Below are 16275 nucleotides of genomic sequence, written 5' to 3' on the forward strand. Positions count from 1 at the left end.
ATGACTGTTTCAAATCTTCCAGTGTCTGCTATTCCAAGTCTTGGACTCTTGTTAAATTAAACAAATTCAAAGCTTAGACCATCAAGAGATCAAACAAATATCATCCCCTTAAGACATTATTCTTAGTATTATGATTGTTAAAAGTCATGAGAACTTTAAGTTGTCAGACTCGATTCAAATTTCCTTTTACTATTCAAAACCCAATTAACAGTCATTTCCACAAACTACCCTGTTTTCCCAATTCAACCACAGCCTTCAACAATTTGAACAAACATAGAACAAATAATTCTTTTATTATGATTTAAATATATATATCATACAAGACATATAGCATCAATCTGTAACTACAAACAAAGAACAAAAGAATTCGATCTCCAAAATTTAATAACCCAATAGAGATTAATTGGCAGCACATTCTGCAGGGATTCCTTGTGGAAATCGTTTAGTATCTGTGCAGTAATTGTAAATCATGTAATTCTGTTGTACCCATTTTAGCCCACCTTGCTTTGAATCATCTAGTTCTTCAGATAACCAACCAGAGTTAGACCCAGAATTGCAAGAAGATTTCCCATTGGACCAAACACAAGCATCCGCCTTGAAGTTTCTGTAAGAAGCAGTGAATGGAGCTTTAGACCAGTCTGTCTTAACAAGTCCTCCTCTTGTTGCCCAATCATCAGCATTCCACAGACTGGAATGAATCCTCATAGCTTGATTCTTCGGGTACGCGACACCGATAGACTCCATGTTCTTGAACTCTCTAATTGGAGTACCATCTACAGAGAATATGATGCGCTGTGGATTCCAGAGAAGAGAGTAGGTGTGGAAATCAGCAGTCGGGTCGAACCAGAGATAGAATTGCTGCTCTCTGTTACCTTTCCCCTGGCTAAAAACATTTGTGTGAAGAATATAAGGATCACCACTAAGGTTTCCCAGAAACTCAAAGTCTATTTCATCCCAAGCCGACTCGTCCGAGCGTAACTGCACCAAAGATTGATTGTTAAGCACAAGTGAAAGTCGAAAGTTTAACTCCGACATCCAATTTCGATGTTATTTTCAAGTCGAAAGTTTAACTCCGACGTCCAGTTTCAATGTTATTTTCTTGCATGGGCATCGGAGGAATTTTTACCACAAAAAGATTTTGGTTTTAATTGTTGTAAGAATTGAAACTTACGTAGTATGCGGTGACGGTGCCAGCAGAGTTGCCCGATACGAGCTTGAGTTGCATATCGATTTTGCCAAATAAGTACTCATTCTTGGACTCAAACCCTGAACCCGACGTCTTGTCTAGCGAGAGGGTCAGGAGCTCACCATTGTTAAGCACCTTACCACGTCCATCACCCCAGGTGATGTCAAAATCTTGGTAAAAACTACCCGAAGCCAACACAAAAATGCTTGCCAATACAAATGCTACAAATTTTGAAGAACCCATGATAAAAAAGACCTAATGCTTGACTAGTATTGATGGGTTTGGGTGTTATGAGATTAGAGTGGCTGTGATATTATTTATATAGAGGAAGCGAGGCAGGTATGTGTGTGTGACGTGAAAGTTCCTTTCATTGGCATTTTGGCAATTTGGATTTGGTAGGATTAGGAAAAGACATGAGCTGGAGATAGCTGGGTGGCACATATATGTATTGATGAGATGGGTCCAATACAATATTTAGGGTCATTGGTCCATTGATTACACACGTCTTTGATAACACAACAACTATGAAGCCCCAAGGTTGCTTCTAACTAGTGAAGAAAAGTTCCACCACTTGTTACTTGCAATAAGATATGTTTGTGCTTGCTGTCACAGTATTTAGCATTTACAGTTGCAATTCTCTCTTTCCAGTTTGTCCACAGCTTTGATGTCATTTTACTTTTGACCTATAAAGAGTGGTCGAAGTGATGGGGTCCACTGATCTTCCAGCTGCTCAATTTGGTTTCTTTAATATTTAGAATCTCATGGCCATGCATGTCCTTTTCATGGACTGGACAGTGGACAGAAGGATTTGCCAGATTTTTTTTTTCATTTGTACGGAACGTATATGATTTATTTTTATGAATCTCTTCTTTATTTTGGTGATGTCATGATGTAGAACAAGTTGCAGAAGTTTTCAGTGTTCTGAATGAATACCCATTACACGGGATGGGATTCCAAGTCTAACATTATAAGTTTGGGTCTGATGGGTATTCATCAGTTCTATGAGACTTGGGATCGAAGTGTTACAAACCTTAGTGAAATTCTGTAAACTAGATACTGTTGAGAGAGCGACTCGGTTAACTTGTACTCTGGTGGGGTTGTGATTACTGACTTGTCCTATAAACAATAGAATAGTGTGCACGGAAGGGAGCACTTGTGGTTAAATCTTACAAACATCACTTGTGGTTTAGGTTATTTCTAGATGCATCCCATATAGTTCAAAAATTTTAATTGACACCTCCTATACTTAGATTTATCTCTTGCGAGATCTTTTTGTCTATTTCTTGTTAAACTAATTAATGTCATGTTTGAGAACATTGTTGTTTTTGCATTTTCCGAAAATGGTGGTTGGAGAGGAGGTATTATTAGAAGTCAAATTTTATTTTCTTACAACAATATATAATGTTTAGACGTTTCTTTTGACAAAAAAAATTATATCAATAATGAAAAATGAATAAATGGACTTCCCAAGAGATAAAACTAAGTATAAGGGGGTGTTCCTCAAACTCTTGAAAAGACATGAGATGCACTTAAAAATGACGCAAATCACAGGTGTGTTGATACAACATGAGACGTACCTAAAAATGACGGCAAACCACAAGTGTTGGTAACATTTAGTCTTTAGTTATTCTTAGCACACAATATTTAATCAGTTTTTGACAGTTGTTATTTAATTAAAGCTAATGTAATAATGAAGAAAGTGCATGTCTTTCAATATTGCCAAAGAGTTTTGTTCCACCCCCAACTACAAGTTAGATACTAAGGGCACATGCAATGGTTTTTTATTTGTTAGGTCAACTAAAATGTTGACCCGGTCTCACCTCTATTACACAAAAAGTCAAATCAAACACGTATTTTAATACAGTCACATCAGTAAAACATATATTTCAATACAACCACATCAACAAAACACAAATTTCTATACAATTTCTCTTCCCACCCGACATGGAGGCCAACAACATTCCATTCCTCCATATTATCCACAATAAAACTACACCAAAACATCAAATATCAATACATCCATATTAGCAAAACACTTATCACAATATAGTCACATAAGCAAAACACATTTTACAATACAGTCATATCAGCAAAAGACAATATCTTTGTTGACCTAATAATACTTTACCATTGCATTTGCCCTAAGTTTGACAACATGTGATTTGCCAAGATATTTAGAGAGTAGGACGATTTAAATATCCTTAATCTTCACCAACGAGAGGTGACTCGGTTGGCAATCGACTCGGTTAGATATATATGTCCAAAGATCGATTCTAATAAGAAACATATATATTTCTCAGCTGTATTTCAAAAAAAAAAAATCCGGAATCTTCTTAGAACAAAGAGTCGTGTTTCTTTGTCATAAAGGAAAACTAACAAAATACAGTTCAACATAGGAAACAATTAATTTATCCTTGGCATAATTGGTAGATTGGAGCACATGATTTACTAAGAACATATTTTCCATTTTTATTTATTGTTACATATAAGCCTAGCAACATTTTTCTTTTCTACATTCTAGGCAACAACACGTAAATATATAAAATTAAAAAACAACTGCCCATTATATTACAAGGTAGGATTAATAGACTATACATATATACAGAGGAGTCACTGCCAGGCACATTCTTTAGGAACACCTTGAGGAAATCGCTTCAAGTCGGTACAGTAATTATAAATCATGTAATTCTGCTGCACCCATCTGAGCCTCTGCAGGTTCGTCCCGTCCACTTGGTGCGCGAACCACGCATTTCGGGATAACGAATTTGCAGGGCAAGAAGATCTACCATTAGACCAAACACAAGCATCTGCAATGAAATTCCTGTAGGAGGCAGTGAAGGGAGCTTGCGACCAGTCTGTCTTGACAAGCCCACCTCTTGTCGCCCAATCGTCCGCGTTCCACAGACTCGAGTGTATTCTCATGGCTTGGTTCTTTGGGAACGGAACGCCAATTGACTCCAAATTCTTGAACTCTCTTAAAGGAGTGCCATCTACCAAGTATCTACAAAAATCAAATGCAATGTTATTTGAATTAATTTCATGAGTCCCAGTCCATCGGGATGGTCGAGTAGACTAAGACTCAGATGGGTCTTTTAGTGTTTTAGGGGTAATTTCATAAATTTGTAATTTTTTTTCACTACATTATGATTGTGACCGACCCTAGGACATTATCATCTAGTCTTTGAAGAAATTAATTAAAACTAGAGGGTATTTTCTCTTTATTCGGTGGATTCCAATATCTGTTTTCTTGATCTTAATTTCCGCCTGCGACACATTACTCGAAATTTAGGTAGAGTTAAAAGGTGCACAGTTACCTTGTTACAGGAAAATAGTAGAGTTCAACATAATTCATAATTGGAACGACTAACTAGTAACTTACATGATGCGTTGGGGATTCCAAATAACGGAATAGGTGTGGAAATCTGCGGTTGGATCGAACCATAAGTGGAACTGCTGCTCCCTGTCACCTTTGCCTTGGCTGTAAACATTGGTGTGAACAGTGTAAGGCTGGCCAGTTACGTTTCCTAGAAATTCAAAGTCGATCTCATCCCATGTTGCTCCTTCTGATCGCATCTAATATGTGCACATTAATCAGTTGCAATACATTTTAGCCACATAAAGAAAAATGTACGTTTAACTACCGAGTTCTAATCGGATCCGACGCATTGATAAGTAAAATGAATATTACATTATACTACAACAGCTTACATAATAGGCTGTGACGGTGCCGGCAGAGTTGCCAGGAACAAGCTTAAGTTGCATGTCGATTCTGCCAAATAGATACTCGTTCTTGGATCGGAAGCCAGAACCAGAGGCCCTGTCAAGCAAAAGTGTTAAAATTTGACCATTGTTAAGTATCTTACCACGCCCGTCTCCCCAAATTATGTCAAATTCTTGGTCGAAGTTGCCAGCAACTGAAAAGTTGATGATCGAAACGCTAACTAACAAGGAAATTAGTAGGCCAAGAGAACCAGAGGAAGCCATTGTTTAATTGTCAAGTGTTGTTGTATGAAGAATTTGATAGTGGCACTGTGTGTGTGTGTGTGTATATATATAGACACGTTAATTGTAGAGGTTATAAAAAGGTGCAATGCATATGTGAAGAAAGCAGAAATGGCAGTATTTAAAAAGTCTGTTTCGGTTTCATGTTTTGGATGGACTTGTGAACAGCTGGAGTTGGGTTGTGCAAGAAAACAAGAGAGGGTCCAGAAAGGTGAGAGATATATATGGATCTCTCTCTGACTCAAACAATGGGTTCGGTGCCGCCTCAAAATGTTGTGATGATTATCTCTTGCCGCCTTTAATATCTTGTAAAATGGTTTCTAGCTTATGTTGACTGGAACATTTCAACACTTTGGGCCCAGATTATATATACACACATATATATTTGTATTGTTGAGAAAAATCACACATCGCTAAAATAATAAATATATAATGGATAAATAAGCTCATGAGTATTTAGTAAGATGCATTTTAAACACATGAGCCTTAGAATGTCTTAGAAGCCCAGTGATGCGTTGGATTTCGACTTGGATTTAGTAATGCGGACAATCTTATAATAATAGTTGAGTTTGTACAAGAGAGTTGATAAGTGTAAAAAATATACACTTTTAATAATGAATTATTAAGACATTTGTCACATAATTAGGGCTTAAAGTGATTATTACACCACTAAAATGCAAATATCATTTTTCACTCACTTTGTATTTATTTTTATATTTTCAGGCCCAATTCATACCAACCAATGTTCAACATTTGCTAGCTCATTTCATGAAGAGCCCATATGCTTGTGTCCATTACCATCTTGATCAATTTCTTGATTATCATTTGAAAGCCCACCATATGATTTGTCAAAATCATTTGACATCATTCCATGCATCACCATCATTATAGTACAAATTGGACATTCAATGGTAGTGACTACATAAGTTACCATAAATCCTAATGCATTCTTGATTGTCTTAGCCAATCCAAATGCCCATGGTTGGTTGCAATTAAGAATAGGCGTGGTAAGTCAGATGCCCATGACTATTACATAAATTAAGGGACTTGATCTTTGACATGCATGAATGAAATGATAATCGTAGGCTAAATAATTTAAATACAATAGAGTTGGTGAATTCGGATCCCTAGTGTTTGTTTATTTGTGTTAATCCTTATTTATTTTGTTTCCATTGATAATTACAAAGAGTTGGAATTGCAGATATTTTATATTCAGTCCCTGTGGGTACGACACTCGTATTTGCCACTTCTATACTACAATTGATTCGTGCACTTGCGAGTATAATTTGGGTTTGGAATCGCTATACTTTTAGCGGGTCATAAACCCCACATCAAGAGTCTATTGGTGTTTCCTAACAACGGTATCAGAGCGAGAGATTGTTTAACTTGAATGTGCGTTGTACCTATGTGACTCCTGGTTTTACTTGGTGGGCTTGACCCCCGCTCGCAAGTAAGGGAGAGATTGTCGAGAAAAATCTCACATTGCTAAAATAAATATCTAATGGACAAGTTATAAGTTCATAGGTTTTCTTGACTTAGTAAAACGCATTTTAAAACCATGAACCCTAGAAGGTCCTGCAAGCCTAGTGATGGGTTGGGCTTGGACTTGGAAAAGCGGATAATGATAATCAAGCTTCGACAGGAGAGTGTATTGGTGTTTCATAACACACATATATACAAGAGGTAAAGATTTTAATTGGACAGTATTGCAAAAGTTATTCTTTTGTTTTAATAATTTAGAATTAGTTGGCACCCTATAAGCTTTTGTAATATAGTGTGTATTGCTTGCGATATTCTATGCTCCTAATCGAAACATACAAATATGTGTTTGAATTTGTGTTCTTCTTACGTATTCGTAATCTTCCTAGCTTTAATTGTTAACTATTTTAATTATTTTAATTGGACAATATTGCAAAACCTTTTTTGTTTGGATAATTTAGAAATTTGTTGGCAGCCTAAGTTTTTGTAATATAGTGTATTTTGTTGAGAACTTAGAAATATGTGTTTGAATTTGTTTTTTTTTGTTACGTATTCACAGTTTGTACTATTCGCATAGTTTAATTTTTCAGCTTTGTTTTGTCCCAATTGCTAAAATTTAAAAATGTTATTGAAAGATAAGTCTAACGATAACCCTTTAAATAGAATTGTCTAATCATATATAGAAACAAAAAAATGTATATATAGAAACACCTTACAAGTAGCCTGTAGTAATATGATGTTTTGTGCATGTCAGCAATACAACACATCAGGTGCAGGTGTGTAAACTCCAGCGAAGAAGCTTGTACATATCCACTTAGATTGCCCTCTGGTTTATGTCTTAGCTAGTAGACGTTGGCTCTTTCTTTGCTTGCCCGTGAGAACGGGAACGGGAATGGGAATTAGTGTGAGAACAAGAATTGAAATTCTTTGAGTTCTTATGTTTGGTTGATCAATGAATTCATATGGCAATATGAGAGAATAATGGTTAAAAGATTTTGTTATTCTCTACTTTATAAAATATGAAATGCTATTATTTAACAAATATATTCACATTAAATAAATTATTTAGAAATACGTTTAAAATATTGTTAGAATCGATATGTGTTTTATTTTGAGTAATAAAAATAATTTATGAGTAAAATAATAATAAATATACATAATAGGTAAGTTTACATAGTGGTACGTAAATTGTAAATTGATATAAGGTCTATGTTTGGCTGTACGTTTTTACTACGCTCAGTTGCACCTTACCTCACAACACCATAACTTTTTACCTCACACCACCTCACTTCACCGCACTCTCAAATGTTTACAATATATGTTGAATTGTCCTACGTAATCAAATTAGGTCAATTATTTTATTTTAGATTAATGTGCAATATAAACGTTAAGTAATTTTATATTAATATTATTAGTCATCTAATATAATCGATATTTAGATACGTCAAACGCGCCTCACAGCACCACACCATAGTTTTAAAAATGATGTGTCAAACAGTTTTTGCGTTACAACTAACCTCACAGCATTACAGTTTTATAACTCATAGTATTGCACATCACTTCACAGCAGTTTAGAGCATTCCCAAACAGATTAAAGGTTTCACCAAGGAAGTTGGGAATCCTAAATTCAAGGGAGAAACTTCAATTCCGTTCCTTTAGTTTGGTGTCTAACAAACATGGGAATGGAAGTTTCTAGGGACGACAATTTGTGCCCGACCCATCCAGCCCCGACCGCACGGATTTTTCCCGATCCGAGGCTTGTGAGGGGCGGGGACGGGGCAAAGAATCTCAATCCGCATGCGGGGACGGGTTTGCCTCCCAACTCGCCCCGCTATACATGTATATATATATATATATAGAAAATAATTATATTCGTATATATATACACACTCCACGTGTAAGATAGTTTTATTTTTAGATCTCATTTTAATAGTAATGGTTTTTTTTAATACAATATATTGAATTATTGTGTTTCTTATCAAAAAAACATTAAGTAGCTTAGTTGATATGAGTACTAATCATATATGTGAGAGGTCTCAAGTTCTATTCTTGATAAAAAAATTTAAAAAAAATTCGTAGGCAGAGATTTTCGAGTGGGGCGGGGACCCCTGGATTGTAACGGGGTTGGGATTGGGGTTAAATGTTGCCCCGATATGCGGGGCGGGTGCAGGGCACACCCGTGGAGGTTCCATGCCTAAAGTTTCGGCCAAAAATCACGATTCTGTTTTGGCCGGAACTTGCATATCAAACATAGCCTAAATAAAAAAAAAAAACTCCGGAGATGTGAGTTTCCATTTCTACTTACTCTCTTCTATGTTGGACAGGAGATCAACCGCTTCTGACAATTAGAGATAGGAGTGTTGAGGTTGTGGATGGCGTATCAGGATTCTTATATGGGGATTCATTCTTGCACCAAATCTGACATTTTCACCAAACGAGCTATGTGTAGCCTAAGAATACTAGAGTTGTTGGTTCGAGATTACATTATGGAAAAATGACTTAGAATTTAATTAGTGCCAAGCAAAAAAAACAAGAGATTAAAGACTAACACCAAAATGAAAGGACTCTTAGTGAAATAAAAAAAACAACACATTATTATAATGTATAAGAAATTTCATTAACTAGGAATACATCCTGAAATGTATTGAGGGCGTGTTTTACAAGTTAAAACAAAACATAGCCGCGGAATCTTAAAATTTAAAGGGCTAAGCGAAGAATTAATTGATCGGAGTCATACTAATTGTTTGATTTTTTCTGCTTCTTATAGGATTTTCTTATGTCGTAGGTACTAGGTTCTCTTCTGGAACATATCAGGATTGTTTTGCTATTTTATGTTACTAGTGGATGGTCGAAAATGGTCATGAATCGGACCGGACAGAGGGCAAGTACACGATCAAACCGATCAGATCTGCCTGTCTGGTCCGATTTGATAACCTTGGGTGGGTGCGTAGTAATTGTAGTAATTGTTTGATTTCTCTACTTCTTATAGGATTTTCCTATGTTGTAGATTCTCTTCCGACGCATATCAAGATTGTTTTGCTATTTCATGTTGTGAGTGGATGGACGACGATGGTCATGAATTCATAAATTAGACCGGACAGAGGGCAAGTCCACAGTCAAACCGGATCGGACCAGCCCGTCCTATCCGGTTTTAATAACCTTGGGTGTGAAGTAGACGGTTGGACAGCAATAACAAAGGCCATTCTAAGTCTCTAACCAGTAAAACTTTGACAAAAAGATATTTTTCATCCCTTAATTATGGGGTGAGTTTCATTTTTCGTCTCTAAACTTTTTTCTATCATTTTCGTCACTCAACTATTGAAAAGTATCATTTTCGTCCTCCAAATGAGATTGAGGTCGGGAAATGCTTGTGTGACACCTATGTGGCATGCCTGAGAAATCTGATATGACGAACAATGGGATGTCAAGTAGGATTTTTCAGTCGTTGGATTTATTTGAAGGATAAACGGGGTACTTTCCTATAATTGGGGGACGAAAAAGGGGAGAAAAAAAAACTAAGGGATGAAAATGAAACCCAACCAATAATTTAGGGATGAAAAACACTTTTTTATAGTAAAACTTTAAAAAATTATCGGGCCGCGTCAGCCCATTTGTTCCTGCATCCCAAACCCAATTTTATTTACCCATACTCAAGTAGTTGGGCCCACGGGCCCATTTGGTATGTCTGTAATTTTATTTTTTTTGAGGAAGTATGCCGTTATTTTAGTATTTTAATATTGACACTGTTCCCATCCAAAATCACAAATAGCAAGTCCTTCCTACACAACTATATAGGGATATAGACTCGAACTATTAGTTGAGTGATAAGGATTGTATGTATTAACATGGTGAATCCTCCTTCCCGTTTCAAAAAAATTATACCGCTTTATTTAGTAACTAAATCATCACTCCCAAAGAAAATATAAACTTGAATAGAAAGAAACCAATCATCATAGAGTAGCAAATTCCAAGACCCTAAAGCAAATCTACCACTAATAGCCTTAAAGAAGCAACTAAGTAGAAACATAATCGAAACATATATCACAATACCACTGCTACATTGTTAGAGATCTATCTTATCCCTGCCTAGGATCAAATTGCCGCGGTTTCGCAGTACTGTCTGAGAACCCAGGATCCATCAACGTATCCCCAAAACCAAATCCCTCAATGTCATTATCACAATCAACCACATCATACCCTTCATTGGAAATAAATGAATTCACATCTCGATCATCTGGACCGATGAACGACAACTGCGGATTATAGGGTTGAATGAAGGAATCCGGAAGGCTCACCAGTTCATTGCTCTGAAAAATATTTCCAAAATCACTCTGATATCCAATCTGGTTTTGGTTGTAGAGGTCACCACCACCACCATCCATTTCATTGTACTGTTGTGTAGTCGGTGTAGGGAGTGCAGTCAGCATGTGAGTGTGTGAACCAAACTGTTGAGCAAACCTTGCATTGTTCAACATTTGTGGAGCAGGAGTCATCATCTGAGTCTGAATAGGAATCATTTGATTAATCATTTGTGGAGTAGTAGTTGTTGTAGTCCCAATTTGGATAGAATTAGCAGCTGTGGGAGTATTCGGATAGCTCGATTTAGGACTGTCAGTTTGAACCTCATCACTCTGTCGTCGGGTGGAAAATCGGGATGAGAACCTCTCAGATTTCTTATTGTAGATCCGACACAGAACCCAGTTATCAAGCTGCATATATATGCATATATACATAATTAGTGATAAAGAAAATGGTTAAAGAGGACTACAAGACAGAGTGGTCATTGAGATTATATTTGTTACCATCATCTTCTTGTCCTCTCCTAGTGGTTTGGGAGCATCAAGGACTCTAAATTCATGCATAATCCAATCACTTTTTTTACCATGTGGAGCTTTTCCCATGTAGAAAACCAAGGCCTTCCTTGAACCAACTTTAACGCCTTTACGTTTGATAGGTCTGTCAGCTCCAGTGGCTTTCCAGTAACCATCTCCGGCTGCTCGATTCGGCCTCTCCCCGTTCGGATACTTGCGTACTCTCGATGTAAAGAAGTACCATTCATTCTCTCCACAAGGGGGATACATTGCTGCATTAATCATTCATCAATCAAGAAATAAGCTCATGTGATGTGGTATATACATACATACATACATATATAAGTGCAATCTTTACCATTGACAACTCTCTTTTTTTGTGAAATCAGACGTTTATTAATGAGAAAGCACTAAACAAGAAAAACCAAGAAGCTCACTGCAGTTCATAAAAACCCAAGAAAACCTCTGCAACCAATCCAACCCAGATCCCAGAAGACAACAACAATATCACAAGACCCCAACCCGACTGAACAACAACTTACAGAAAGAAATATTTCTTCAACATTCAGCAAGGCAGCGGCAGAACAAAAAGAACCAGCCAAAGGAAAGAAACCAGCCACAATGAAACCATAACCCAAGAACCCGAAAAAAAACATGGGAATGCAATTAACGTGGACTAATTAAATGTGCAAGAAACAGTAGCATTGTGAAGAAGAACCTGCAAGATCCTGGGGATTGTACTTATAGAGATCGACATCGACGATCCCGCTCGGCGGCAACTGTTGGTCAAGAACCTTCTTCTGCAAGTAATCAATAATGAGCTCTACGTCTTTTGGTTTAAACCTAAAACCAGGAGGGTAAGGCTCAATCTCAGAATCATATGCAGGATCAATATTGGTTGTAGGAGTAGAATCATCCTCGTCTGTAGTTGTATACACAATTGAACCGTCATGATGAACGTTAACATAATTCCTATCAATGCCATGGCTTTGTGGGGGATTCTTGCTAGGGTTTGAAACAAACGCCCGATTCTCTTGGTCTTGATCCATGGGTTAGGACTCTAATTGACTAGAAAAAGAAAACAACTTTGAGAGCTTTCAGGCGCTGAGACTTCTAATTGATGTTACTGGATTTGAAAAAAGAAAAGAAGAAGAAGAAGATATAGTTTGTTAGGTTGACGTATCTTAGAGTTTGTATTTAAAGGGTGATTAAGAGTCCGAAATAATTGGAGATTTAATGGATAACAAGGAAAATTTTGGATAAATATATATCTATTTTCTGATTGGACTAAATAGGATGAAATATGACCTGATTGGTGCATGTGACATAATAATTATGAGGAAAACTGCTAATCTTATTTTAAATCGGATTAACTTAACATATATATAAGTATTTATCAACTTGGAAGTACAAATTCTAGATATTTATTATTTTATTCAAAATAGATATTTTACGGAAATAACTTCGCAGTCGTAACACCAGCTAGTATGAAAAAAATTTACGTGGGGATGCTCAATTATGTTTGATTAATCCAACCAATATAGCTCATTGAGGCATTTTAACAAACACCTAGCATACTCTCCAACTCCACCGGATCCTCCTGTATACCCCCAATCTTTTGACTGAATTAGCGTTAAATTCCCAAAGAGAGAGCCGTTGAAAACACCAGTTTAGTATCTGGATTCTGGATTTGCCGATGACTGGGCGTCAATAGGTCGGGTTGTGAAAACAGATTTTACACACAAGGTCTTTGTACAAACTACAGTCTCTTCTTATAGCAACCTTGGGACTATCCATGAATTAGCAGAGAAATCAAAGAATGTATGAAAGTAAAATAATAAATTTACAACGTTAACGTTTTAGGAAGCAGAGGAGGAACTGGTGTTTGGAAAAAGAGATGTGGAGAGACCGACTATACTCTATTATACCCCACCAACTTCTTCAAGATCTCTGTTTTATATTAATGGAAAACGCGTGTTTTGATTAAAAAAAAAACACAGGGAGCAATGTCGGTTTGGTTGTGCACCTTTTTGAAGCCAAACAACTGGCTACAGATGAGCTGACTGATCACTGGACCTTCCTACTCACTTCCTCACACTTCTTCACCCTGTATTGATCTCCTATAAATGCCAACTCCCGAACCCAGAGAACTTCAAATTCAGCATTCGCTTCTCCAAGAAAACCATGGCTTCATTGATGGTCCTTTCATTATTGATTGTTTCTTTTGTGGGTGCTGCCTCAGCTGGTAACTTCTATCAAGACTTTGACATTACTTGGGGAGATGGCCGTGGTAAGATACTCAACAATGGTGACCTCCTTACTCTCTCCCTTGACAAAGCCTCTGGCTCAGGCTTCCAGTCAAAGAAATGAGTTTTTATTTGGGAAAATCGATATGGAACTCAAGCTTGTCCCTGGCAACTCTGCTGGCACTGTCACTGCTTACTACGTAAGTCTCTCTTGTCTTTCTTTGTTTGTCTTTTTTCCTAATCAATTTCATAGCTCAGTGAACTATTTATGATCAAGTGCATGTGAACTGACAATTAATTCGTTCAATTTGTTTGCAGTTATCCTCAAAAGGATCGACATGGGATGAGATTGACTCTGAATTTTTGGGGAATTTGAGTGGTGATCCTTATATTCTTCACACAAATGTGTTCAGCCAAGGCAAAGGAAACAGAGAGCAACAATTCTACTTATGGTTCGACCCAACTGCGGATTTCCACACGTATTCCATTCTTTGGAATCCACAACGCATTATGTAAGTAACTAATGCAGTTGAACTGGAGATTATGCTGTAAAATTGCTCTTTTAGTGCTAATTTTGGGTTGCATTGGTGAATCATGTGCATATGAAATCTGGTTTTGGCAGTATAGCACACAAACTGTTTGATAAAAAGCCTCTTTCATTTCCATCTGCACCACCATCAATAAATCTCAAACAATTGAAGCTGAATCATTGTTGGTTCCTCTGTTTCAGATTCTCTGTAAATGGTACCCCAATTAGGGAGTTCAAGAACATGGAGTCGGATGGTGTTGCCTACCCAAAGAATCAACCAATGAGAATATACTCTAGTTTATGGAATGCTGATGATTGGGCAACAAGAGGACGACTTGTTAAAACAGATTGGTCGCAAGCTCCCTTCACTGCCTCCTACAGGAACCTCAATGCCAATGCTTGTGTTTGGTCCAATGGTGCTTCATCTTCTTGCAGTTCAACTTCCAACACTAATGATTGGCTCTTACAGGAGTTGGATTCTGCAAACCAAGAGAAGCTGCAGTGGGTGCGGAAGAACTATATGATCTATAACTACTGTAGTGATACTAAGAGATTTCCTGGAGGCCTTCCCAAAGAGTGCAACAGCAGCTCCTAGTTCATAATGTTGGATTAATTCTGTGTTTTTGTGTAATTATTTATTCTTAAATTCTTTGGTTATTTTTTCCTATTGATGTAATGCAAAAACAATACACAAATGGAAAAGATTATTCCTTGGTGATTGAATCAGTTTCAATGAATTTGAGGTGTGTATTCTTTCTATTATTGGATTAAGATCTTCTACAATTCTTTTTTTTTCTTTCCATACAATTCCACCCAATTCACCATTTGTAAGTGGCTTAAATATAAGCCATTGTAAGGAATTGTAGCTTGAGCACTCTTGCTTTGTGGGATAATAACATACTAACATGCTCAACAATAATTCTCTATTATACACCCATTAATTAGAATATTATGTTACTTATTGCACTGCATTCCACACACACACACACACACACAGAGGTTGCCTGTACAAGAAGTAAAAAAAGAAAAAACATTAAACAAGATCAAAACCAGAATTATTATTCAACAAAATCCAACAATGAGTAATTGAGAAGAAACATTTGAGTTTTGAGTGACAGCCTCAAGAACAAGTGAAGTAACAGGAAATCAAATATATAAATGGTAATAACAAATCTATAGCATGAGAATGGATCATAAGGTGGTGCCTTCTGGGTCACATTCATGTTCCGGTACTTGGAAGAATACCTGACCATGAAGAAGATATTGGGTTATTGGATTTTCCATGGGAGCTCCTTTGAGGGGTGGGCTTTCGTATCCTTCTCTTTTCCTTCATTAGGAATTTTGGAGGACTTTAGAGAACCCCCAACTCTAGTCTTCACATTACCACACCTATTTATAGTTTTTCTTTTTTGTACTAATTCATTTTTTTGACAAAATTGATTTTTGGCATCTCTTTTTCAGTCATGTAGAGATGGGCTTTCCAGGATTTTCTCACTATTTTAGGGTTTTGATTTCTTCAGCGTTTAGGGATTTGAGCTTTATCTTCTTATTTTCTTCCTCCGGCTCCTCTATTTCTGCTGCTGATGGATATATGCCATGCAATTCCAGATAAAACTTCAATCCCACCGAATAAACAAGAAAAAATGTATATGTAAATTACCTTGATATCCGTTTGGTCTGTTTTCTATTTTTTATTCTCCATAAAACAGAAAACCTCTATTTTTTTTAAAAAAAAATAAAAACAAAACATACATCAAAAACAAACATACTGTGAACATAATTTTTTAGCTTCAAGTATTTAGAAATATTACTGGGTTGAAGAGTTTAGGATTGGATGTTTTACCTAATACAAACAATGAAGATGATGAAATCCATGTGATGAAAAAAGCAAATCCACAAATGGCTTTGATTCAATGTATGGAACAATCTGAATAGCGGATCACACACCAAATGTGAGAGCCACCTATGAAAACTGTTGAAAGCATTTTCTCCAAGCCTACGAAAGCACTCCTTACAAGACAC

The 16275-nt window shown here is 36.7% G+C and overlaps 3 protein-coding genes and 1 pseudogene across 3 annotated transcripts; 1 reads left to right on the forward strand and 3 right to left on the reverse strand.

Moving 5' to 3' along the window:
- Window positions 1-270: 270 nt before the first annotated feature.
- Window positions 271-1482, reverse strand: LOC119996624 (probable xyloglucan endotransglucosylase/hydrolase protein 23). The gene is made up of 2 exons (XM_038843320.1): window positions 1172-1482; window positions 271-978 (listed from the first exon to the last, which is right to left on the reverse strand). The coding sequence occupies exons 1-2, from the start codon at window positions 1427-1429 to the stop codon at window positions 400-402; spliced, it is 837 nt and encodes a 278-aa protein (XP_038699248.1). The 5' UTR covers window positions 1430-1482; the 3' UTR covers window positions 271-399.
- Window positions 1483-3630: 2148 nt separating this feature from the next.
- Window positions 3631-5279, reverse strand: LOC119996048 (xyloglucan endotransglucosylase/hydrolase protein 22-like). The gene is made up of 3 exons (XM_038842548.1): window positions 4895-5279; window positions 4566-4759; window positions 3631-4187 (listed from the first exon to the last, which is right to left on the reverse strand). Exons 1-3 carry the CDS (start codon window positions 5168-5170, stop codon window positions 3797-3799), a joined length of 861 nt encoding a protein of 286 aa, XP_038698476.1. The 5' UTR covers window positions 5171-5279; the 3' UTR covers window positions 3631-3796.
- Window positions 5280-10743: 5464 nt separating this feature from the next.
- Window positions 10744-12527, reverse strand: LOC119996997 (NAC domain-containing protein 2-like). The gene is made up of 3 exons (XM_038843771.1): window positions 12197-12527; window positions 11470-11750; window positions 10744-11376 (listed from the first exon to the last, which is right to left on the reverse strand). The coding sequence occupies exons 1-3, from the start codon at window positions 12525-12527 to the stop codon at window positions 10744-10746; spliced, it is 1245 nt and encodes a 414-aa protein (XP_038699699.1).
- Window positions 12528-13561: 1034 nt separating this feature from the next.
- LOC119996245 lies at window positions 13562-15017 on the forward strand (annotated as a pseudogene).
- The last annotated feature ends 1258 nt before the right edge of the window (window positions 15018-16275 follow it).

Source organism: Tripterygium wilfordii, chromosome 4, assembly GCF_013401445.1.
Source record: "Tripterygium wilfordii isolate XIE 37 chromosome 4, ASM1340144v1, whole genome shotgun sequence".
In the NCBI taxonomy this organism is placed as follows: Eukaryota; Viridiplantae; Streptophyta; class Magnoliopsida; order Celastrales; family Celastraceae; genus Tripterygium; species Tripterygium wilfordii.

Coding starts and splice junctions, on each gene's coding strand:
- LOC119996624 (XM_038843320.1), bottom strand. CDS start 1,429: ATGGGTTCTTCAAAATTTGTAGCATTTGTATTGGCAAGCATTTTTGTG. Junction 979..1,171: donor GCACCGTCACCGCATACTAC/GTAAGTTTCAAT, acceptor TCTTTGGTGCAG/TTACGCTCGGACGAGTCGGC.
- LOC119996048 (XM_038842548.1), bottom strand. CDS start 5,170: ATGGCTTCCTCTGGTTCTCTTGGCCTACTAATTTCCTTGTTAGTTAGC. Junction 4,760..4,894: donor GCACCGTCACAGCCTATTAT/GTAAGCTGTTGT, acceptor TGCACATATTAG/ATGCGATCAGAAGGAGCAAC. Junction 4,188..4,565: donor TGGAATCCCCAACGCATCAT/GTAAGTTACTAG, acceptor TGATTTTTGTAG/ATACTTGGTAGATGGCACTC.
- LOC119996997 (XM_038843771.1), bottom strand. CDS start 12,527: ATGGATCAAGACCAAGAGAATCGGGCGTTTGTTTCAAACCCTAGCAAG. Junction 11,751..12,196: donor CAATCCCCAGGATCTTGCAG/GTTCTTCTTCAC, acceptor TGATTAATGCAG/CAATGTATCCCCCTTGTGGA. Junction 11,377..11,469: donor GAGAGGACAAGAAGATGATG/GTAACAAATATA, acceptor ATATATATGCAG/CTTGATAACTGGGTTCTGTG.